This window comes from Thamnophis elegans, chromosome 5 (genome assembly GCF_009769535.1).
Source record: "Thamnophis elegans isolate rThaEle1 chromosome 5, rThaEle1.pri, whole genome shotgun sequence".
In the NCBI taxonomy this organism is placed as follows: domain Eukaryota; kingdom Metazoa; phylum Chordata; class Lepidosauria; order Squamata; family Colubridae; genus Thamnophis; species Thamnophis elegans.
In genome coordinates, this window is record NC_045545.1 from 33,834,700 (window position 1) to 33,858,066 (window position 23,367).

A 23,367-nucleotide genomic window follows, 5' to 3' on the forward strand; every position below is an offset into this window, starting at 1 on the left:
AGGAGTAGGATTTTGGAATGTATTGTTTTTCATTCTTTGCTAGAAGTCAAGGTCATCCTTTATCTCCGCACTGTCACACCTGACCGGAAGAAGCTGGGCATGGACGCCAGCGTGGAAGGAGAAGATTGGACCATGTGATGGACTGTGGGTGTGGGGACAAGATCATGAACTTTTAACTGGATGGGATTCTGATGTAACTTCCAGAGTTGGGATCCCACAGCTATGTGCCAACATGCCTGCTTTATTAAATTGGAACTTTAAGCATAGTTTTGCCTTCGATTCTGATTTGATTCTACATGGTATTTGGAACGCTGACATCTGCCATTGCAGAATTTATTGGAGATACGGCCAAATATCTGGTGGAGACATCAAGACTCTTAAGTTTTAGTTTGTTGTCCAACCTCCCTTACAAACCAAATGTTAGGTGCTTGACAGGTTTTCAAGATTGCCTTCCAGTATCTTATTAGCAAAAAAAAAAAAAAAGATAGTTACAGAATTCCATGTTGTTTTGTTTCCCAAATTTTTCAAGGTATCTAGCTTGAAAATACCTAATGTGAATAAGGCAAAATAATTGAAGGTGTTTCTCACGCTTTCTCTTTCCTTGATTGAAATGTCTTTTGCAACAGCCCTGTTTTCTTCTCTGCTTTCCCAGAATCTGTTAGACGTTCCTTCATAGAATGGTAGCTTGGAATGATAGTTCTCTGGATAGCCAGGCCTTGCATGCCTTTTTGAAGAGTAAGCACACCTTTCAAAATCTGTGGCATTATTTAATCCACTAAAATCCCAAAGGCCAGGGATCTAATTTAAAGGTGGCTGAACTCAATGTAATTTAATCTAATTTAAAGGTGACTGAGCTCAATTCAGAGGTCCCCTGTGATTCCTTACACATCACAGGCTCAAAAGATAAAGCAGAATTTTATGTCACTATGTCTTGCCTGAACCTGGGGCTCATCATATATAGCTGATCATAATATTGTCTTCAGCCAGTTTTGTTCCAGTGTTGTCTCTTTTTCTGCTTATTGTCCAAAATTCAAAAGTTGATGTGTCTAATTTCTTTCTTTAGTATTTTGAATCCAGCTAGAGATGAAGGCAAGGGTAAGAAGTGTCTTAGTCCCTTGGAAACTTCTGATTCAGATAGCAGTGATGAAGAAGACAACAAGAAGCTTCATACACCTAAAAGGCAAACAAAATTCATTCCTCCCAAGTTCTCAAAGAACCAATCCATGGGGACACCTGCCAAGGATCCAAGGAATAGTGTAAGAGCTATAGGCATTTCTAAAAACAAAAAAAGTATTTTCAACAATCATATAAACATAAAATAATCTCTTGATTTTACAATTTAAGGAATTTATGAAATTCAGTTTGGAATTTATAAATGGAGAGGAACAGTGGTTATATTTGTAGACTAATAATATCATCTTCATTTTACCTGATCAAGCTAGCTGTGTCTTTGTGTGTTAGGGTAATTTAAATCAATTTCAACTTCTGGCAACGTGAGCAGATCAATACAGTTTTCTTGGCAATATTTTTGGAACTGGTTTACCAATCTTTTAGAATTTGTTTTTTTAATTTCCCGGGCTTGTTGTGGTGTTGATTGGCTCTAAGTCACTCAGCTGGCTTTTATTCCCAAGGGAGAATGAAAATACAGGTCTCCTTGCTCCTAGTCCAGTACCTTTAACTACAACACAAAACTGACTACAAGGTGAACTACAAAATTCCAAAAAGGAAATAATGTAAAACTGTTTTTGCCTTTCCTTCTTTCAGTCCAATTTTGTGTTGAATATTCATTTAAATTCTATGCCAAATAAATAATGTATTAAGCATTACAAATGTTTGTCTTAATTTTTTCAATTATTATTTTCAGCAGTTTCAAACAAAATGAAATGCAAACAATTACGTTTGTAAATGAGAAACTAACAATGATTTTTCTTGCAGTCTAAACCAAGTACTCCAAAAACTCCACGCAATGCTACCCCAAGAATACGCAGCCGAAATCAGACTGCACAGAAGCCAGTCAATGTGCTAGAAGAAGCAAGAATGAGGTAAACTAAAATATTCCTGGTATTTCCTAAGGAAGGAAATTAATAATAATGTAGTTAAAGGAAGGGAACCTAGAAGTTAGCCTCTGAGGGTGAGGTAAATGATATTCTTTACTACAATAGGATATAATATAATTATCTTATTTGTTTAAATAAACATCCATTCTGTTATGAATGTCTTATTCTTCCTGTTCTATGTTTGCATATAAAATATTTTTTATTATAAAAAAGTTTTTAGTTTTAGACAAACATAAAACATACAGACATAAACACACATAAAATAAAAATCCTACTCCAATTACTTACAGTGTTTTGATTGGCTACAAAACTTTTGCGCTTTCTCACAATAGTCTTCACTTGCAATTTACATAAAGACTCATATCATCATTCTAATATATATGTATACAATTGTTATGGTTATTAAACATTCTTTTGACTATAGCTATTATTACATCCTTTTTATGTAAAGTATTCTGAATTTAAGATAAATTTATATTATGACATTTATATCATCCTGAAATCATCCAATACTATTACATCTTTATATTCTATTCTATGTAGAATTATTTATCTTTTATAACAAAGCTTTTAAACATCCTCTCCATAGTCCTCACTTACAATTTATATAAAATTTCATATTATCAATTTAGTGTATATATATGTATTATTATCATTATTAATTATTTATTTAGCTATAACTATTATTACTTTATTTTATACATAATACTCTAAATTTAACTAAGTTTAACTTAATTTTTATTCTAACATTTCATTTCTTTATCCTGTATCCTTCCAGTAATACTACAATCCTATATCTCTTGCCATTTGTGGTATTTGTATTCTAATTATTTTCTTGATAAGTCTTATGTGGACTTCTCTTGGCACCTTGTTGTTCCTTGCATATCTTGTAAAAACTCGAAACCCTCCATCTGTTCCTTCCATCCGCTTGCCTTTAGTTATCACTGGTGCTTCTGCCAAAATTTCTCCCTTTTCTTCTTCCATGTTTTGAGGTTTGAGATAGGGTTCCAGTACGTTAATCTCTCCTTTCAACATTCCACTCCTGTCGTTTCCAACCACACTCGATTTGCTGTCAATATCAACAATTTTCTTATCACTTTGTTCATATTTTTCTTCAATTTTTTGAACTATTCTCAAATTTCATCATCGTTTTATAAATATTCTCAACTCTTCTATTTTTTATGTTTTTTGTTCTATGTTCTCCATCCTCTTTTCAATGTTTTTTTGTACTTATTTGTACTTTTTGAATTTCAAACATAATCATTTGCAATGTTAATTCTTTTTCTTCTTCACGTTGCACCATTCTTCCAGGTTATAAACACTGCCACTAAAACATCCAAAGCTTTTTGTTAAGTTTCAAACAAGTTCACTATAATCTTTCAAGTCAAGGTTTTCTCTTCACTCCAGTCCAGCTATTGATAGTACTCCAGAAGAGCACCTACACAAACAATCCGTACTCTTCCCACTATCCCTTTCAATAAACAAAATCAGGAGCTTTGAAGTATTTGATATGTCAGGTGTTCAAAGAAATAAAAAAAGACAATGTTTCCAAGCCTCCAGCCTTTAGATAGCAGTGTTGCTTCTTTTTCCTCTGCCTGTACCCCTTTCTTTAAATTCCAGACTTAAGGGAAAAAAAGTGCTTAAAAGCAAACAATCCAGGCGAACATTGTAAAAAGAAAAGAAAGAAAATCATAATCCACAAATATGAAAAAGGGGAAAAATAGAAGAAGAGGGAAAAAAGAAACCAGTCTAATTTAAAAAGTAAGAGGCATTTGTAAAAGTTCCATCCATTTAAAAAAAGCAAAATTAAAAAAAGATAATACACTAAGTTTAATTCAAGTTTAATTCGCTGCTTGCTCTCTTCTGTCTTCAATTTTAATCTTACTCTAAGTCTTTTTGGGTATTCTCTTCTCTAATAGTAAAATTTATCTCACCATTTCGACACACTCTCACTCCTGCTTTTCTTCCATTCAGGGGCTGTCCCAACCTTCTGCAGCTTCTCTTTTGCTGGAAAAAAGAGCTTCTACCTGGATCAATCAGGGTCTTTGCGATGTCCCTGAGATCAGCCCTTCTCTATCACCGTCTCTATGGGACAGTTTAGGTCCAAAAGGACCTTCCAGCAGCAGAGATATCGACAGCAATCCTGGAGCTCCAAGATTGCATGTCGTGTCGTAGTGACAGTCCCGCCCTCTCCTGCATATAAAATATTTTTTACTTTGGATTAACGTTGAAGTTATAAAGTCACCTTTAAAAAACCCACTCCTTTTTCAACCCAGCATTATTTGAAATGAATTCTTAGAACATTTGCATAACAACTCTTAATGAATTCTATTCTGCGCCTAGCACCTTGCTTAGAAATCATATAACCGGGATCTTTAGAGTTAACATCTCTTTGCTCCTCTTTTGCTTTAATTGACAGACTGCATGTGTCTGCTGTCCCAGACGCTTTGCCCTGCCGTGAAAAGGAATTCCAGGATATCTGTAACTTTATAAAAAGCAAGCTCCTTGATGGTACAGGAGGGTGAGTGTTTCTTGGCATGCTATTCATCCATTTTTTGTTTCATTAAAGAGGAAGGAAAAAGAGAAATCAAGGTCATGTTGATGTGCCAAAACAATAATAACAAGTTTTTGCTTTAAAGTTCTTTTTCTAAAAGATTACAACGCCTTTTACAATTTCTTGGAAGTCATGCATTCTTATTACACAGATTAAAAGAAGTACCTTGTTTATTAATAAATACTTATTAACATGTTTTGGCAGCAATTTGCTAAGTACATTCCATTCCTGAAATCTTCACTTTTATTACCCAGTCCATTGGGTGTGGAATTGTCCATGTAGAAGCTTCTCAGATCTATCTACTTGCCTGTGTTTATTTTTATTTTAAGAAGGATTAAGTAACTTTTGGGGGGCTTCAAGTACGAGTTAAAGAAATGACACATTTTCAGAATTTCCTTATAAAAGTTCCAGGAACAATCAACATAGCTTAAGCTGCAGCTGAATCATTAATCATATTTAACCTAACTAAAGGGACAATTGTTCTAAGGTAGTATAAGGCACCTTTTTATTAGAAAAATAGAAATCTTCATGATTAGTATTGGCTCTCTTGTGTTTCAGATGTATGTATATTTCTGGAGTTCCTGGAACAGGCAAAACCGCAACAGTCCATGAAGCTATTCATTATCTTCAGCAGGCAGCAGAAAATGACGAGATACCAGTTTTCCAGTTTATAGAGATTAATGGAATGAAACTGACTGATCCCCACCAAGCCTATGTGCTCATTTTAAAGGTGAATATGCTTGAGAAAAATGGAATTGGGCAAGAAGCTTTTTTAGTAGCTTCTTAAATTCAGAGGGTGAGCTTGCCTGTCACTAGCCATAAGTTGTGTGTGTGTGTGTGTGTGTGATTATTTTTCTTGATATGTGACTGTTTTCAGCTCCTATCTTCCAGATGAATAATTTGGTTATGGAATATAATCTAGCACATTGTTTCCATGGAAGTTGGTAGATAAATGTTCTTAGTCTTGGCTGAGAAAAATGAATGGCCCAGATGCATCCAGATGTCTTACATTCCTATGGAGGATTAAAACCTGTCTTCCTGCTCCTAGTTCAACATCTTAAACAATACACTACATTGGCTCTCCACTTCAGGTGTACACATCCAACATTTGTTTCTTTGTGTGTTCTTTGTGTACACTACTGACACAACTTATGGCTTGTGGATAATGGCTGTCTTTTAAAATTTGGAAGATTGCAAACACTTTAGTAGTTTGATCTCAACTGCCTTTGCTTTTAAAAAACTTGTGTCCTTCCACCTCTCCTTTCACTCTTCCTGTTTTATATTCATAATAAGACAGACAAATTGTGTCTGTTTTGCTATGAATATTTCCAGCTCCAAGTGGGTTTATGACTTCACAGTTTGATGGTGTTCAACATAAATAATGAATGTAAGTCTGGCAGAAAGTTTATATTAGGTTCCATTATGACAAATTGGAGGTAATGTAATTCTGCAAAATTATAGTTTTTAGGTGAGTTCTTTCATCTGTCCTTCCAAAGCTGACAACATGCCACACTGAATGTAGTAGGATTTACCTCTAGATAAACATACATAGAATTATACTACCACTATAGCAGAATTCATTACTGCTGGACAAGATCATAACACCAGTCTCCATTTAATTTGATCTAGCTGCTGACAGGCCAGAAGACAACTGCCAATCATGCAGCTGAACTTCTGAAAAAGATGTTTTGCACACCTGGATCTAAAAGGAAAACTTTAGTACTTATTGTGGATGAGGTAATGTGGGAGTGGTTATATTAGCATATTTTTTTTTAGTTTGTTTGTATGTATGTATTTTGGAATCATGGGGCTGTTGTAAGATTGAAATGGTCTGAAGTGGTCATCCTTGTCAATAAAAACAATGTAAACTATTTCAAAACACTTTAATTCCCTTTACCTGAATAAGAGGAGCCTACAAATATTAATTAAAAATAAAAACCATCTCTGCTTAGTTTAAAGTCTTTAAAAAAGAATGCAAAGGGAAAAAGCTATTTTCTATGTTCATTCCTAAACTGATTTCTGTGGATTTCAGTTCCAGGTTTCAGTTCCAGCTACGTAACAAGTACTTGTTCTTCAAATAGAAATGTACTGATACAGAGAAAGAAATATAGAGTATTTTTCTTTAGATACTCATATATGCAGTGTTATCCATAGGTGAAGAAAACTGTATTTGAATAACCCAAAATCATATTTTTCTGCAGAACTAAAAAAAAAAGAACCAGAACTTTTACATCTTTGTAGCATATATTTTCTTCATCTGTAACTTTGTATCAATTTCTTCCTTAATCTAGCTTGATCTTCTATGGACTCGAAAACAAAATGTAATGTACAATCTCTTTGACTGGCCCACCCAGAAAGATGCCAAGCTAATTGTCTTGGCCATTGCTAACACTATGGATTTGCCAGAAAGAATGATGATGAAAAGAGTAGCCAGCAGGCTGGTATGTCTATTCAACTCTTATTACTGTGGTTATGTTGCATTCATGATGTTTTCAGAAAATAATGAAAAAGAAGAGAATGAGATATTACTGTACTGTGCTTTGGAATCAGATCAGTGGTGGGTTGCAGGCGGAACGCCCAGTAGGGGCATACCAGAGTGTGCCCAGAGCACCGCTATGGTGCTCCGGAGGGCCCATCCGTGCTCCTTACCTATCTTTAAAGCCTTCAGCGCTTCCGCACATGAGCATGGCCCGTACAGCGCTTGTGCGATGCTCCGCCGAGCAGCTGGAGGTTGCGGGGGCTTGCAGAGGCGTAGCTGGAAGATAAGACACATGCGTGCGTTCATGTGGAGGACGCCGGGCCCTGTTGCAACCATACCAGTTGCAACAGGATCCGGAACCCACCACTGAATCAGATGTTACCGGTATGAGAAAAAATCTAGATAAATTCTCAACCTAATTGTTTGAGATGCCATTTTAGTATGGTCTGGATAAAGAAAAGTTTGGTAGATACCATTTACTAGGAGTTTAAATAATGGTGTTATGCATTTGATTACTGAACTAGATATCAAACATAGGAGTCTTTGTAGTGCTAGAAGAAAGAAGGATTCTGATGTGGGAGTGTTCAGCCCATGATAATAGGCTGGAATGCATAGCATTCTGGAAAAATTACTTGCAATAATAATATCACAAGTTCTGAATAAAACAATTCAGTAGTTTACACCTAAAATCGCATGACTATTTGGTGCAAAAATTTTCAGTTTCCATATAAGATAATTAAAAAGCATTTGAATAGAAAAGCCATCATAATTGCATATCGTATAATTTATTTTATATCTACGTTTCATAGAGTTTGTCAGATTTATTGAATATCCATTTCAAGAACTTTCAAGAAGTTTGATGTTTTCCATTTTGCAGGGCCTCACCCGAATGTCTTTCCAGCCATACACCTACAAGCAGTTACAACAAATCGTTTCATCCAGGATCAATCAGTTAAAAGCATTTGAAGAGGATGCAATTCAGTTCATTTCTAGAAAGGTAAATTGTCCATAGCAGCAGCTGGGTGCATTTTTTAAAAAAAATTAACACTGTTCTTAGTAGTTAATGATTGAGCGCTAACTGTAAAGTACAAACTATGTACCAACTGATGGATCTGGGTGTGTATCATAAATTAGAAAAAAATTAAAGAAGTGCTTCAGAGATTCTTCATTATTGTGTCTCAGTTTTTCAGGATTCTGAAGAAAAAGAAGATGACAGTAATCAAATCCACAAAACGTATCCCCTTTATTTATTTATTTGGGTATTGCAATGTTGAGAAAATGATCAACTTTCATTTTTAATTAATACATTTTAGGTTGCAGCTTTGTCTGGTGATGCAAGACGGTGCCTTGATATCTGCAGAAGGTCCACTGAAATCTGTGAACTTAATTGCAAAAGAGGCGTTTCTGGATTAGTCAACATGGCACATGTTATGCAAGCCGTGGATGAAATGTTCTCATCTCCATATATAAATGCAATTAGGTAATAAAATAGTTTACCTGTGAGAATTCTCTTTTTCCGTGCCATCAAGGAAAATGGTCTGAGCAGTGTGGTGGCCTAGAGTTGGAGCTCTTGCCTCATAATCACATGACTGTGCATTTGATTCTAAGTAGCAGCAGATATTTCTTTCTGGGAGCAATGAGTAATTGTTTGCTGAGAACTCCACATAGGCGTCAGGAAGGGCATCTGGCCAGTAAACACTCAAGTTCCGCTCAATGGACTCCTCCCCGATACAAGGGTTTATAGGGTTATTAAAAGAAAAAAATAAGAAAAATCTGGTCTATGCAGTCCAAAAGTTACAACCATTTGTTCAACAACCATTAAAAGGTAATGGTGCTGAACAAATGGTGGTAAGGACCGGTCCTTGGAATTCCAGGCATTCCCACAGTCACATGGTTGTGATCTGAGCATTCGGTGCCTAGCTCACAATTACGACAGCAAACTGCAGTCACATGATCTCAATTTCCAACATTCTTTGCCACAAGCAAAGGCAATGAGAAAGCTGCCAGGAACTTGGAAATCATGGTCACATGGAGTCCTTACTCAATAACAGTAACCAGGATGGAATTGCTGTTGCAAAGCAATACAGCTAATGTGACATCACACTTTAAGGCATCATTTAGAGACAAAAATTATGTTCCCAGTTGCCATCATAACAAAATCTTAATTGTATTTGAAATAGACCTTTTCTTATCAATAGTCACTATTCTCACTCATTCTGGGTTCCTTTTTTTGGACTTGTTTAGCTCGGTCCCACTCATTTATTCATGTTAAATATTGCACAGGGTTACACATTTATCCCCCAAACTCATCCTTGTTGCTTCCAATTATCACCATTTTATGGACCAACTTATGAAGTTTTACTTTTAGGAGCACCCACAATTGAGATAACATCAATTGTACACTGAATGGAATACATGTCTGCCTTGTAAGTCAACATATTGTTTCTTGCAACCCACCAAGTAGAAGCTATATGTAGTGTACCAACCCACTGGGAGGTACTTTTTTATGTTGATTAATCTTGTTGGGGTTCCATTCTCTTTTAGGAATGCTTCACTGCAGGAACAAATATTCTTGAAAGCCACAATTGCAGAATTTCATAGGTTAGGACTGGAAGAAGCTACAATTCAGCAGGTAAAAATAAATGCTAATTTTTCAAGACTTCGATTATATTCTGTGGATGTATCTTTTCATTGGAAATGACTAATACATTTTATACAGTGTAGCTCTTTATTCCAATTTACAAATATGCACTAATTCCGTATGTTTATATTTTGAATATAGTTACAGTAGCTGTGTCAGACCATACTATACATTCTTCCAAATTGCATATATTCAATCTAGACAATCTATTTGACAATCATTTAATAATTTTCAGAATACAGTGGTACCCTATTAACTTATTGTTAATTGGTTCCAGGAAGCATGATGAGTACCAAAAACGACAAGTGCCAAATGAATTTTTCCCATAAGGAATAATGTAGTGAGTCACAAGGCAGTTGACATTGACAAGATGTAGCTTGTGCGTTGAGTACCAAATAAATAATGAGGGCCAGGACAAAATGTTCATGTCAAAATGTGTTGAATACTAAATTAAAACTCAATTAAATGAGTTTCAAAGCAGTTGAGTACCAAGATACCACTGTCTATACCCATGATGGCGAACCTATAGCACGCGTGCCACAGGTGGCACACGGAGCCATTTGTCTGGGCACGCGAGGTGCTGGCCAGCTGACTTTGGCCTTCTTTTGAGGCCATTTTTCACCCTCCGGAGGCTTTAGGGGATTCCCTGAAGGCTCCGGATTGCGAAAAAACAGTCCTACGGGCAAACCAGAAGTTCAGGAACGTACTTCCGGTTTGCTCGTAGGGCTGATATTAGCCCTCTGGAGCCTACAGGAGGCTTCCCTGAAGGCTCTGGAGGGCAAAAAAAATGACCCTACGAGCAAACCAGAAGGCACTTCTGGGTTGCTCATAGGGTTGTTTTTTGCCCTCCAGAGCCTTCAGGGAAGCTGCCTGAAGGCTCCGGAGGGCTAAAACCGGCCCTACGAGCAAACTGGAAGTCCATTCTGGAACTTCTGATTTGCCCATAGGGACGGTTTTTCGCAAGCTCCTGAAGCCTCCGGAGGGCCGGGGGGGCAGTAAAGGCTGTTTTCGCTTTCCCCAGGTTCCTAAAAAAACCCTGAAGCCTGGGGAAGACGAAAAAAGCACACCAAAAATGGGGGGGAGCGCTGGTCAGGCACGCATGCGCACTGGGGTCATGCGCATAGCATGGATGTGGCACACCCGCGCACGACCCCCCTGCGCTCCCCCTGCTTTTTGCATGCGAGCCACAAAAGGTTCGCCATCACTGGTCTATACAGTTCTGAAAAATGGTGTATCTCAGTAGTTCTCAACCTTTTCTTTACCACAGACCCCCTTTAAATAACTTTTGTGGCCACAGACCATGGCCACAAACTCCCAGGACTTAACTCAGGATTTAAATCATAACATTTCTTCAAGCCTTCATGGACCCCCTTGTGATCACATCACAGCCCCATCCCCAGAGGTCTGTGAACCACAAGTTGAGAACCACAGATGTATCTTGTTAGTTATTTTCCCATAGAAAGAGGAGGAAAGTAATTAGAAATTACTCCCTTAACCTGCTTGTTTTTAACCTTCAGTTTTCTTTTTTCCTCTTCTAGATATTTCATCAGCACATTGGTCTATGTAGACTTGAAGGCCTGCCAACACCTACTGTATCAGATATAATGGCAATTTCCTCCCGACTTGGTGCTTGTAAACTTTTGCTGGCAGAATCTCATGCCAAGTACCTCAGCATGCGAATTCGACTCAATGTTAGCCAGAATGATGTCATGTATGCACTCAAGCAAGATTAGAATGCCAAAAATACTAAATTTTAATAAGTCTTATTTTAAATAATGATGCTGGTGAAATTTGTTTTTAAACTTGTTTTAGTTATTTTTATAGAGTTTATAATTATAACTTCTTTAAAAAATAATCCAGTTGTTCATACTCTCATTATAACTCTACACTATAATATACCTCTACTATAAATCTATTATCAGTTGTTGCAGCTTAGTTAAAAATTGGTTTTATCCCAATTCATGTTCATGCAAATTCACCTTATCCCATGTTTAGTTAGTTTCCAAAATACTGTATTCAAAATATTAGGCTTATACAAACCACTGGAAAGAGATTCATTGCAAAGCATATTAGTTGTCTTCTAAACTACTATTCTAATACTGCCCAGAGAGGTGGTGATCGTCTTTGAGCAGCATTGCAAATAATCCATCAGTTTTAATATTTTGAAAAATGTTTTGTTCATGATAACTATACTTTGCAAAGTACTTCTTCCAATTGCTTTTCCAAAGTTTACTAACTATTCTTAACTAGTTTTGATTATTGCAAACCTATTTATACCTTTGCTGGAAATGAAATGCTAGTGGTAATTTAAAGTTTAGTGCCAGTTTGGTGTAGTGGTTAACACTTCAGGCTAAAATTAGTAAACCACAAATTCTAGTCCCGCCTTAGCCACAAAGCCAATTGGGTGAACTTGGGCCAATCACTTTCACTCAGCCCTAGGAAAGAAGTATGGCAAACTACTTTTGAAAAATCTTGCCAAGAAAACTGGGACTTGTCCAAGCAGTCTTCAAGAATTGGACATAATTGAATATAAGTAAAAAAGAGTTTATCAACTGAAATATGGAAAACTTTAATAAATCAAAGGTAGAAAGTGTAGAAAAGCATATCATTCAAAAGTATTCATCCAATCATGATTTGCATTGTATTTTAATTAAACCTGAAATGTTTTTTCTATGTAGTATGGTCAATAGAGGGCAGTGCAACCTGTAATTCATTGATTTTCTTTTGGCCAGAAACCAGAACATCCCAAATATTCAGGTTTTATTTAGGTCCAGTTGTGGCTGATCCAGAATTGTTTGGTAGAACTTCCAGCACATAATTATTTCTTTTTTGGGGGGGGGGAGAGGATGCTTTTAATTTTATACACATTTCTATAGAAAAAAATATAAAAATCTAAATTAAAACTAATCATAATTTTTGTAATTGATTATTTAAAAAGGCTGATAGGGTGATGGAAAATTTTTAATGCATTTAAAAATCAGCTAGGAAAATTAAAACTAATCATAATTTTTGTAATTGATTATTTAAAAAGGCTGATAGGGTGATGGAAAATTTTTAATGCATTTAAAAATCAGCTAGGAAAATAAAAGTTACCGAGCATGGAAAGATCCAATAACTCAAAAACATACAACAAAATGCTTCCTCGTCAGAACATTTTAAGTACGTGCAACTAACTACTCTGGAAATAATAACATCTTTGATAACCTGCTATTTACAATGTTTAAATGTAATATCAAGACTTTGATTAGTCTGATAGCTAGTGCAAATAACAAAACAATAGTGTATCTAGTAATTTCAGGGAACAAACCTGCTGGTCTAGTTTGGAAGTGGCTTAAGCTCCAAGGCAATTCTGTTTATAAAGCACTGAAGTAATTCAAGAGACAATGAAATCACTTTTCATTCAGTTAAAAAAATGAGGCAGCTTGTTCTTGGATCAAGAACAGATCTTTAGAGAAAAGTATAGTCTATTTCAACCTAGGTTTCACTCCATTCAAATGGAGTTTTAATAGCAGTTCTCAGGTTATTAGTCATCATCCAGTACATTATTGTCTCAATCACTGATTCACTATTGACTGGATTAACCAGTTACATTGGTTATTCATTAACTATGAATTGTCAAGAAACCTTAATTTCTTGGTTTACACCAAGTATTATGTGCAAACTAATCATGCCAACCTAAAATTACAGAAACCACATTAGGAACATGAATTTTGCACTCTTACCTATATTTAGGAGTGAGGGAGAGAGAGAGAGATTATGGGCCTATTAGTGATTCATATGCAGGGATGGGCTGCTAGGAGTTTGCAGGGGTTAGGGAGAACCTCTAAGATTCTGTGCAGTTGGGAGAACCCCCAAATCCCACTCCTGGCTGGCCCTGTCTACCCTGCCCCTCTCAGGAGTCCCCACACCGCCCATTTTGGATGCAGGTAAGTGCAGGGCGTGCACCGGAACTTGAGGAGGGCAAAAACCGGGCCTACCGGAAGTCCAGGGCCTGGGGAGACCGTTTTCTCCCAGAAGCTCGAGGAAAACCTCGAGCTCAGAGAAGGCAAAAACGCTCCACACACTCCCGCTGTGGTGCAAGAGGCTGACTAGATCATGGTCACACCCACCCAGCAACCGGGCAGAGAACCCCTTGCTAAAATTTTTGAAACCCACCCCTGCATCCATCCCATTGGATGGTTTCACACACATTGAATAAAATAATATGAAATAAAGGAGAATTTTATGGCCCTCCAGCAATTATCTCCATTTGTAGTGAGTCATTGCATTATCTGGAAACAATCATCTTAAATAAAATTATTAAAAATTGAATGCTTCATAAATCTTGCTCTGCCACCATTGCGGATGGCGTCATACTGTATATACTTAAGTTACATGATGACTTAGCACAACCCAATGAAGATCGCAATAAAACCAGAGTGTATCATGGAGAAAATACGAAGAGGATCAAAAGCATCAGTTGTCACTGTAAAGATAAACTCAAGTGAGCAAAGCCAGTTTCCATTACAAGATAGATCTAGGGCTGCTTTTATTTCAGACAGCCTGAAAGAACCAACCATCATCTTCTGGCCTTACCAATTCTGGGCCTATAGTACCTACTTTTGAGTAGTTACTTTTATTAGAGGTCTGAAGTCTCAGAAGTGGCTGTTCAGACTTGATTTCCCGCTCTGCGGCAGAAACATCATTAAAAAAAATCAACCGGAGTTGCTAAATAATTGTAGAATTTATAATTATAGAAACATAAAAAGCCCTTAGAACGATCTTCCCCAACCTGGCGTCCTCTGGGTCTAGGCTTTGCTGGCTGAGGAACTCTGGGAGTTGAAGTCCACAAGTCTTAAAGTTGCCAAGGTTGGAGTCCCCTGCTCTAGATGTTTTCGATCAACTCCCATAACCCGTTTCGGCTGAAGGATGATGGGAGTTGAAGTCCAAGCATCTGGTTATTTGGAAGAGTGAGCTACACGTTTACCTCACCGAAAGCCAAACAGTACTTCAGCCACGCCTCTTCCCCCCCCCCCCCTGTCTTTCCCTCTTGCTTCGGCCTCGGAGTCAATTATTACAGTCCCCTGTTTTGCCTCGCGCGCCCAGGCTCCGCCCACTTCGGCGCCTCCATCTCGCTCGCTCTCTAAAATGAATAAACCTCCGCGCCTGCGCGTTGCGGGGCCCCTTGGTGCAGCCCCAAGCTGAGTCCGAAGTAGGAGGGGAGGCGCTCGTCTCGCCGGGGCCTTTTTTTTTTTTTTTTTGCCTGTTCCGCTGGGCAGCCCGTCGGCTGCGGCAGGAGGTGGAGCAGTGTCCCACCCCACCTCCCGCCCTCCCCGGGCCGCTTGCCTTGGTGGAAGGGAGATAATAGGACGCCTTCCCATCTCCCTGGAGCCCGAGAGAAAGCAGTTGCTATCTGCTCCTCCTCCTCCTGCTGCTCAGTGGGAAGGTTTGTTATGAATTGAAAGCAGCGGCTCGCTGTTCTTGGGTTTAAGCCCCCTAGCAGGCTGCTGAGTCCCTTTGTCGGCTGGGTGTGTGGATTCACACGTGTGCGCGCTTGCTTGGGCGTATCTGACCGTGGAGAAAAGGTCCTCCTGAAACGGGTTGGACTAGATGTCATCCAAGGTCCCTTCCAACTCTGTTATTGTTTACTGTTTAAATCGGCCTGTCTTTTGAGGTCAGCTGATAGGAACAGGGGCTCTGCCTCTTGAGAAGACACGGCTGGGTGTTGCAGAGGTGCAAGTCATCTGGTACGTTGGTGATGCAGGTGGGAGTGGGCCAGGGCAGGTCAGGCTGCTTGAACTCAAGTTTTGTCTTCCCTGTAGAAGCGGCAGTGGCCCCCTTCTTTCTCCATGCAGAAGGTCTAGGGCAATGGTGGCCAACGTGGGGGCGATTTGATTTTTAAATGGGGGGGTATTTAAACCTTGTTTAAACCAAGTTAATGGCCTTTTAGGCTTCCTCCGCGCATGTAGAGTTCACTTTTTGAGTAAAGTAAGAATTATATGTCACGGGCATCAGGATTTTTGAGATGCTTAAGTGGGGCATGGCCAAAAAAAGGTTGGGAACCACTGGTCTAGGGGTTAAGTGGGGCCCGAATGAATTTGGAATGGATTTTGGAGGCAATAAGCAGTTCCTTAGAACTTGGTGCCTTTGATGGCTGTAATCTCCAAGATGACATAGAATTATGCAAGTTGAAGGCCAACCTATCTGAAAAATAACTTGATGATGCTTTTGTGGAAGTAACAGGGTTTGCTTCCTGCTGTATAAACGGAAAACCAAGACCACGGTATATACATGATCATTGGGGTTCTAGCTTTTTTAAAAATAAGGTATTCTGACATTGACCTGAGTTCTTAACCTAAACAAATATGTTCTGTTGTAAGTATAGTCTTGCTTCTGATTGTCCACTCCCCAATCCTCAAAGGCTGAAAATATTCTATTCCATATTACTCATTAGATTTGTAAACAGTTTGGAGTATGGGAGTTTTTTGTTTTAGGGTTTGTTATGCAATCATGATCTTTAAAAAAATAATTCTGGCTTTCTATCCTTATTAGAAGAAGAAAATTCAAGCCATATGTATATTCTAGAAGCAATGATGCACATCTCTGTTTTTGTACTAAGAAAACAGAGTTAACCATATGTACATTTTAGAATTAAGATCTAAAAGTGGGAATGGCAGCACTCTAGTATCTTGATGGCTTTTTTCAGTCAGGATGCTCTTGGTTTGGTTTTAAATTGAGAATGTCTATATGGTGTTCTTGCAAATATATATTGCTACATTTGAATCTCATTGTCTCCAGGTAATTTTTAACTTTCTGGATTCTGCAATCTGGCTTTGTTGACTGTTGATAAACCAGCATGCTTGGTAGAAGACCCAGGAAAAGCCCCCAGGCCAAGGGTCAGGCAGGAGCTGCCGCAAAACAGGTATATTTCTTCTATTAGTCCTTTTTGCTGTGTATCAGTTAAAGATGATTTCCTTTACATAGAGTGTGGTTTTGTAACTATAATTCGGAGATGACTTGAAGGGCCTCATGTTTTAAGAAGTAAGAGATTTCTTCAATAACCCACCATTTAAATTTTTAGAAATTTATGTACTGGTAAGAGACACAAATTGACTGAGATTCATGCATCCAGCCTTTTGCAATTTCAGGTTTTTGTTAGATTTACATCAAATCTGACCCAAAGCCCAGCAAGTGGTTCATAACATTTTCTCTTGTTAAAGTTGTGGAGTGGTCTGAGTTATTTTCTTATAAGATATCCTAGATTCTTAACAAAAAAAAAGTTAAACCACAAATATTGGGTATGGTTGTTAATTCAGAGGACAGTCTGTTCTTTAAAATATGAAAAAAAAATACTGAAATTTTGATGATTACTGATTTGAATCTATTCTTTGTTTTCATAAATTTTGTGATTGACAATAGTTGCTACTAGTGCACTAAGGTGGTGGTTGCCTTTGTTATCTAAATAATGCCAGCTATTTTATAGAAATTTGACTATAACTTCCTGACTTAGCAAAGTAGTGGAATTAAATTGATCATTTCTTTATAAAAACAAAGTCCTTCAGTAATCAGAAGGGAAAGGATTTTTTAAAAAATGCCTGAAACAATGTATCTGTGAAATCAAATCCATCAGGCTTTTTTTTTTACATTTGTCATACAGTACAGTATACAATGTAGCTAGTCCTCCACTTATCACAGTTCATTTAGTGACTGTTCAAAGTTACAACGGCACTGAAAAAAAGTGACTTATCTTTTTTCACACTTACAATTATTGCAGCCCCCTTGTGGTCATGTGATCAAAATTCAGATACTTGGCAACTGATTCATATTTATGATTGTTGTAGTGTCCCAAGGTCACGTGATCTCCTTTTGTGATCTTCTGCCAAGCGAAGTCAATAGGGAAGCCAGATCTGATTTGATTTGATTTGATCCACTTAACAATCGACTTACTAACTTATCAGCTGCAGTGATTCACTTTATAACTGTGGCAAGAAGAGTCGTATGATGGGGGGGAAAAGTCACTTAACACTTTGTCTCACTTAACAACAAATTTTGGGTTCAATTGTGGTCGTAAATTGAGGACTACCTGTACAGTTGTTCATAATATGCAGCTAAAGGGGGAAAATACCTCTTTGACTCATTAAAGCAGCCACATTTTTTGCAAGAAACTTGTGGCTGCTTAGAAAACAATTCCACTATACATGTAGACAAAGTTCAGAGTAGCTTTCTAAACTGCCTTGTAAGAAATTGAATAGCCTGTTTTGAGTGGTACAAGCAGAACAAATAGCCATATTAATGGGTATTATTATAGGGAGGAGTAAAAATGCTCAAGTGTTATTGGATCTGATCTTATGAAAGAGGAAAAGAAGAGAATAGTTAAATTTCATCCTTTTAATAGGCATGATTTGCAAAAATACCGGGCACCCAAGTGGAGGGTAAAGTAGCACAGGGGAGATAGATCTTCTATTCTTCTAGAGGTTATTTAAATAAGGTAATAGGGAGACATAGTCTTATTGCAAACTTAAAACAAGGAAATAAACAATTTGTAAATCTTAAGAGAAAAATTAGGCACTCATTTAAGGACATTGAATTAATAAACATAAGTGTGTTTAACTCAGCATTTGGATTTCGATCAGCATTAGTAGTTCAGATTGAAGCTATAGTATTGGCTATTGCTAAGAATTTATTTCAGCTGTTTTTTAAATAAGGCCTCTATCATTTAGGAGTAGAGTTTCCTAAACTTGATATTTTTATTTTTACTTAAAATACAAATGTTAAAAATGAATGGAAGCTAGACTGTTTATATTATAAAGAATTTCATAGAATATGAATAACCAATTCCTACTAACTCTCTGGAAATTGTAGTCCCAGCATTTAGCTTATACCTGTCCTTTGCCATAATGAATGAAGTCTGCATCCAGCTGGAATATGTAGTTCAATTGCCTTATTTTTGAGTTCCAAAGGCAGATCTTTTTGTGTGTTTCTAGAACACATAGGAGTGTTGGGTTGATTTGTAAAATGTTAACCATATAATGTATTTCTTGAACTTCCTTTTCCTTTGTGGTCCTGAGATGGATAAAGATAATTATCTTACTCTCTTTGCTTTGTATAATATAGCAGACTCAAGTAAAAAAACCATTTAATGGTACAATATGGACTGGGTGCCAGATCATAGCATGGGTGATAATCCAGGGTAAACCTCATGTTCACATTTCTTCTATTCTCTCTTTTTTGAGGGGTCCTTGGTGCTCTCTGTGTTGGTAATTATATTCATTATATAAGTGGGGAATGGAAGTGATGGAATTTTAAAATAAATATTAATATTTATTTAAGCTCTTTGCAAAAAGAAGGAAATTACACAGATTTTCCACTTGAACAGACATCTCTCACTCCAGAATTTGAGAACAAAAAGACCTTAGAAATAGTTGTTAAGTTTGAGATCACAGACATAAGAGTACAAACTCTTACTGAAAGTCAAATTGTTTTTGCTTCTTGATTCTGAATAGTTGAAACTAGAAATAATTGAAGCAAAACATCTCACATATGTGTGTGTGTGAACACACACACGCACACACATACTGATGGGCAAGAATGAATTGGTAGTGGAGAGGAACCAAATTCCAGAACCTGTTCCATTTTAAGGAACATTAGATTAGAGAATCTAAGAATTTTAATCCCAAATTGCCACTTGCCGTAAATGGATAATTTGGGGTCAAATATCTCTTAGTTTAAGGTGTACTCACAGAATATAATGGGAGAAGAAAGTATATGTCACTTTTGGTTCCTAGAAGGAAGGTTGTTATTCAAATATTATATCTTTCAAATCTCAATTTAGAATTCATGTTACTATAAAATGTCATTGAACTCTGTAAGTGGATAGTATTTGTTATAGAGTCCCTATTCGTGAAATGTATACCGGTATTGGATGAAACAGGTTAGAAGCAGTGCTACCAATTTAATGTATTCTGCATAGACATTTGTGCAATATGGATACTAACCCTGTTATTATTTTCCGATCAACAGCTGGGTCTTTTTATAGAGTTCAATCCTGAAGAGATGATACTAGATCTAGAAGACGATGGGGATCTAGAAGCTGAGCTAGCGGCTATTACTGGAGAGAATTTGCCTACTGGAAAAAACAAACCAAAAGGAAAATGTAAGGACAAACAGGAAAAGCTTAAGAATATTTGCTTGTGTACCACATTTTAACTGCTGTTTTGTCGATCTTTCCCTTCTTTTTTTATGGGAATTACCTTTTGTAACTATAAATGTTGAGTTCCTTTCCTTAAGATTTTTTTATTTTAATTTTTTGCAGCCCCTTTGCCCATGGGTCATATAGAAAAGATGGCTGCTGAGTGCATGAAGGACATGGATGATGATGATGATGAAGGTCTGGAGGAAGATACCGAACTTTTGGTATATATGGGAGTCTGCTGGAAGACTGCTTATCCCCCCTCTAGTTCTAAAGAGGAACCATCATTTCATACCATTTTTCTCAGGCAAAATTAAACTTCAAATCCTATAATCTGCAGCCAGAAGAGAAAGCAGTCATGTTGGTTGGAAAAATTATGAGAATTGAAGCGAAATTCATTGAGAATGTACCAAGATGCTTATAAGAAATATTGGATATGATAGCAATAGCAGCTAGACTTATATACCACTTCATAGGGCTTTCAGCCCTCTCTAAGCGGTTTACAGAGTCAGCATATTGCCCCCAACAATCCGGGTCCTCATTTTACCCACCTCCGAAGGATGGAAGGCTGAGTCAACCCTGAGCCGGTGAGATTTGAACAGCCGAACTGCAGAACTGCAGTCAGCTGAAGTAGCCTGCAGTGCTGCATTTAACCACTGCGCCACTTCGGCTCTTTTTATGGGAATTACCTTTTGTAACTATAAATGTTGAGTTCCTTTCCTTAAGATTTTTTTATTTTAATTTTCTGCAGCCCCTTTGCCCCTTGATAATATGTACTGTATTGCCTCAAATATTGCATTTGAGGAGTATTAAGAGGGAAATGCAAGAAATTCTGGTTTGTTTTAAGCTATGGTATTAAAACATTCTACTGTATCACATCAAATTAGTCTTCTGAAATGGTATTTTTGGGAGTCAGAGGACAGAAATGATACACATGGATGTGTACAATAGAAATATATAATATCTTGTGTGCTTTAGGAATAGTAAATTGATTTCTTGGTTTTTTTAAGGAAAAATATTTCTGTTTGGTTTCATAACAAGCAAACCCATCTTATGATATGAAACAAACTTTGCTATCCTTTCATATCTCTGCAGAAGATAATAAGGATGCAAAAGTATAGGAAATTGAAAATATGAAAGTAGTGTTGTGCTTAAGCTTTTTTCCATACTTAATATGTCTACAACAAATTAAAATATTTGTCAAGATACAATTCTGAAGAAAAGATGTAGCCAAAGATGTTGACATAAATTTATCATGATTGAGAGCCTAGGCTAGAATTTGCAAGAAAAAAACTATTCTTAGCTGCAGCTTTAAGAAGTGGCACATCTACAGTTCAATTTTGCAGCCAGGTTTCTGTTTAAGATTATATACAATTAATGCAGGGGTAGTTCTCTTTGTGTGCTGAATTGTGGTACTTTGTTTTGTTGGTTGTGATTAGCATTCATAAAGGAATGTGCTGCACCGATTCATAATTTAGTGAAAAATCTATTAGATGCCTTTAAATAACACATTTCACTGAATTTAGAAAAAAAATCATTCCGGAATGCTTCCCCCTTGCCTCCCATGACAAATACCAGGTTTTAACTAACATAATTTTTAACTAGTTAAATTAACTAGTTGCATATTACAGGTAGTTCTCAACTTATAACCGGTACAAGAGTTTTCCATTGCTGAGCAAAGCAATTAATTGAGTCATGCCTGATTTTATGACCTTTCTGCCATAGCTGTTAAGCGAATGACTGCCATTGTTAAACAAGCTATTCAGTCATTAAGTGAATCTGGCTTTCCCCATTGACTTTGCGTGTCAGCTGAGAAGGTTGCAAATGGAGATCACGTGACCTCTGCCTTCTGCAACCATTGTACAGATACGCCACTTGTCAAGTACCCAAATTTTGATCACGTGACTCTGGGGTTCCTGTACCGATTGTAAGAGTGAAGACAGATTGCAAGTCAATTTTATCGGTGCCATTGTGGTTTTGAATGGTCACTAAATGGTTGGTCATAAGTCGATTGCCTGTATATGATACGTATATCATTTTATATCATAAAAGAGCTGAGATGGTGCAGTGGTTAAGGTGCAGTACTGCAGGCCACTTCAGCTGACTGCTAGCTGCAGTTCGGCGGTTCAAATCTCACCGGCTCAAGGTTGACTCAGCCTTCCATCCTTCCGAGGTGGGTGAAATGAGGACCCAGACTGTGGGGGCCATATGCTGACTCTGTAAACCGCTTAGAGAGGGCTGAAAACCCTATGAAGCGGTATATAAGTCTAACTGCTATTGCTATTGCTATTATTGGTTTTTATAATTCTGAAATAAAGTATTTTTTACTTCAGAAATTCATCCATCAGTGGCACTTAAGACAGTCTTTATTTCCGTGTATTCTTATTGCTCCTGCTATTTAGGAATTATAGGGCACTAGGTGTGGGAAGATACATTAAATTTTCTGTAGTTCATTTTAACATGGAACAGCAATAGCTATTTTGTAGCAATAACTGCCATGGTCCTTATTCTAGGCAGAGTTACAGGAAGTCCTGGGAGAGGAACATGGAGAAGAAACCAGAGAGAGAGAGACAGAAACAACGGGAACATCTCCTATAACCACAGAGCATCACACTGATATGCCAACACAGGTAACTCTGGCCGAAAGGAACAATATAATCACCTGCTTTACCCCAAATTGTTCAGTGTATTCATATCATAAATACATTCCCAATCCTTGGATACAGTTTTCATTGTTCTCAGTTACTGGCCATATTTGCTTTGGCTAATTGAGTTACAGTCCAAAACATCTGAAGGGCGTGAGATGTTCTGTTCCTTTTTAAAAGATTTCTGCCTCGTGTGCTGGAAGATAGCCTTGTTGTAGCCTTTGGCATTTGTTCTAAGGCAGTTTCAAAAATCATTAACATTTTCAAAGGAGAGAATAATAAAAAGCAATATTGTCTGAATAGTTTAGAGCACATCTTTTGGAGGGTTGCAAATAAGTATGACTAAGGGCCCCTTAGTCAGCCTACAAGCAGTCTGTAGGCAATATAAATGAAGATTATCATCTCAGGACAGTCTCTTCTGTTCATGTGTTTCCTCTGGTGTGACAGTGGTGGTTTTCCCTTTGAACTACCCTGTGAGATGTGTTTGCTATCAATTTTGATGATAAGCAGTGATGCTGACATTTACTTACACTATCAGTCTCTTGGCAGAATGTTTGTAATTGCTACTGGTTCTTCTTGGATGACTAGTGCTTGAGTAGAAGAAAATAATTTTATAAGTAGACATAATGTTAAGAACTGCTTTGCACCCTCATTTCTACAGGGAAGAATAGTCCTTTTATACTCTAAATAACTGTCTGTCCAGCCTTTCCCTGAAATGGCTGAGACTTCCAATTCCTTAAATTCTCCCTACAGTTATCCTGTGTCTGCATAATTTCCAGAGGTACCCGCCCACCATCTGCAGCTTCTCTGGGCAAAGGGCCCG

The 23,367-nt window shown here is 37.4% G+C and overlaps 2 protein-coding genes across 7 annotated transcripts in view; both read left to right on the forward strand.

The window, feature by feature from the left end:
* ORC1 (origin recognition complex subunit 1) overlaps window positions 1-13,626 on the forward strand; it is a 23,827-nt gene extending 10,201 nt beyond the window's left edge. For both annotated transcript variants that reach the window (XM_032218198.1, XM_032218199.1), the window contains exons 8-17: window positions 1,064-1,256; window positions 1,936-2,042; window positions 4,477-4,578; window positions 5,170-5,341; window positions 6,241-6,348; window positions 6,903-7,052; window positions 7,968-8,087; window positions 8,404-8,570; window positions 9,635-9,722; window positions 11,270-13,626. In XM_032218198.1, the coding sequence (XP_032074089.1) occupies window positions 1,064-1,256; window positions 1,936-2,042; window positions 4,477-4,578; window positions 5,170-5,341; window positions 6,241-6,348; window positions 6,903-7,052; window positions 7,968-8,087; window positions 8,404-8,570; window positions 9,635-9,722; window positions 11,270-11,464 (1,402 nt within the window). In that variant the 3' untranslated portion in view covers window positions 11,465-13,626. The remainder of the gene's footprint in view (window positions 1-1,063; window positions 1,257-1,935; window positions 2,043-4,476; window positions 4,579-5,169; window positions 5,342-6,240; window positions 6,349-6,902; window positions 7,053-7,967; window positions 8,088-8,403; window positions 8,571-9,634; window positions 9,723-11,269) is intronic.
* A 1,372-nt stretch (window positions 13,627-14,998) lies between these two features.
* The window catches only part of CC2D1B (coiled-coil and C2 domain containing 1B), a 31,128-nt gene continuing 22,759 nt past the window's right edge, over window positions 14,999-23,367 (forward strand). For 2 of the 5 annotated variants that reach the window (XM_032218698.1, XM_032218701.1), the window contains exons 1-5: window positions 14,999-15,457; window positions 16,509-16,632; window positions 19,731-19,863; window positions 20,023-20,123; window positions 22,413-22,529. In XM_032218698.1, the coding sequence (XP_032074589.1) occupies window positions 16,567-16,632; window positions 19,731-19,863; window positions 20,023-20,123; window positions 22,413-22,529 (417 nt within the window). In that variant the 5' untranslated portion in view covers window positions 14,999-15,457; window positions 16,509-16,566. Of the gene's footprint in view, window positions 15,458-16,508; window positions 16,633-19,730; window positions 19,864-20,022; window positions 20,124-22,412; window positions 22,530-23,367 lie in introns of those variants that run through there. The other 3 variants (XM_032218696.1, XM_032218697.1, XM_032218700.1) reach the window with 3 other exon arrangements.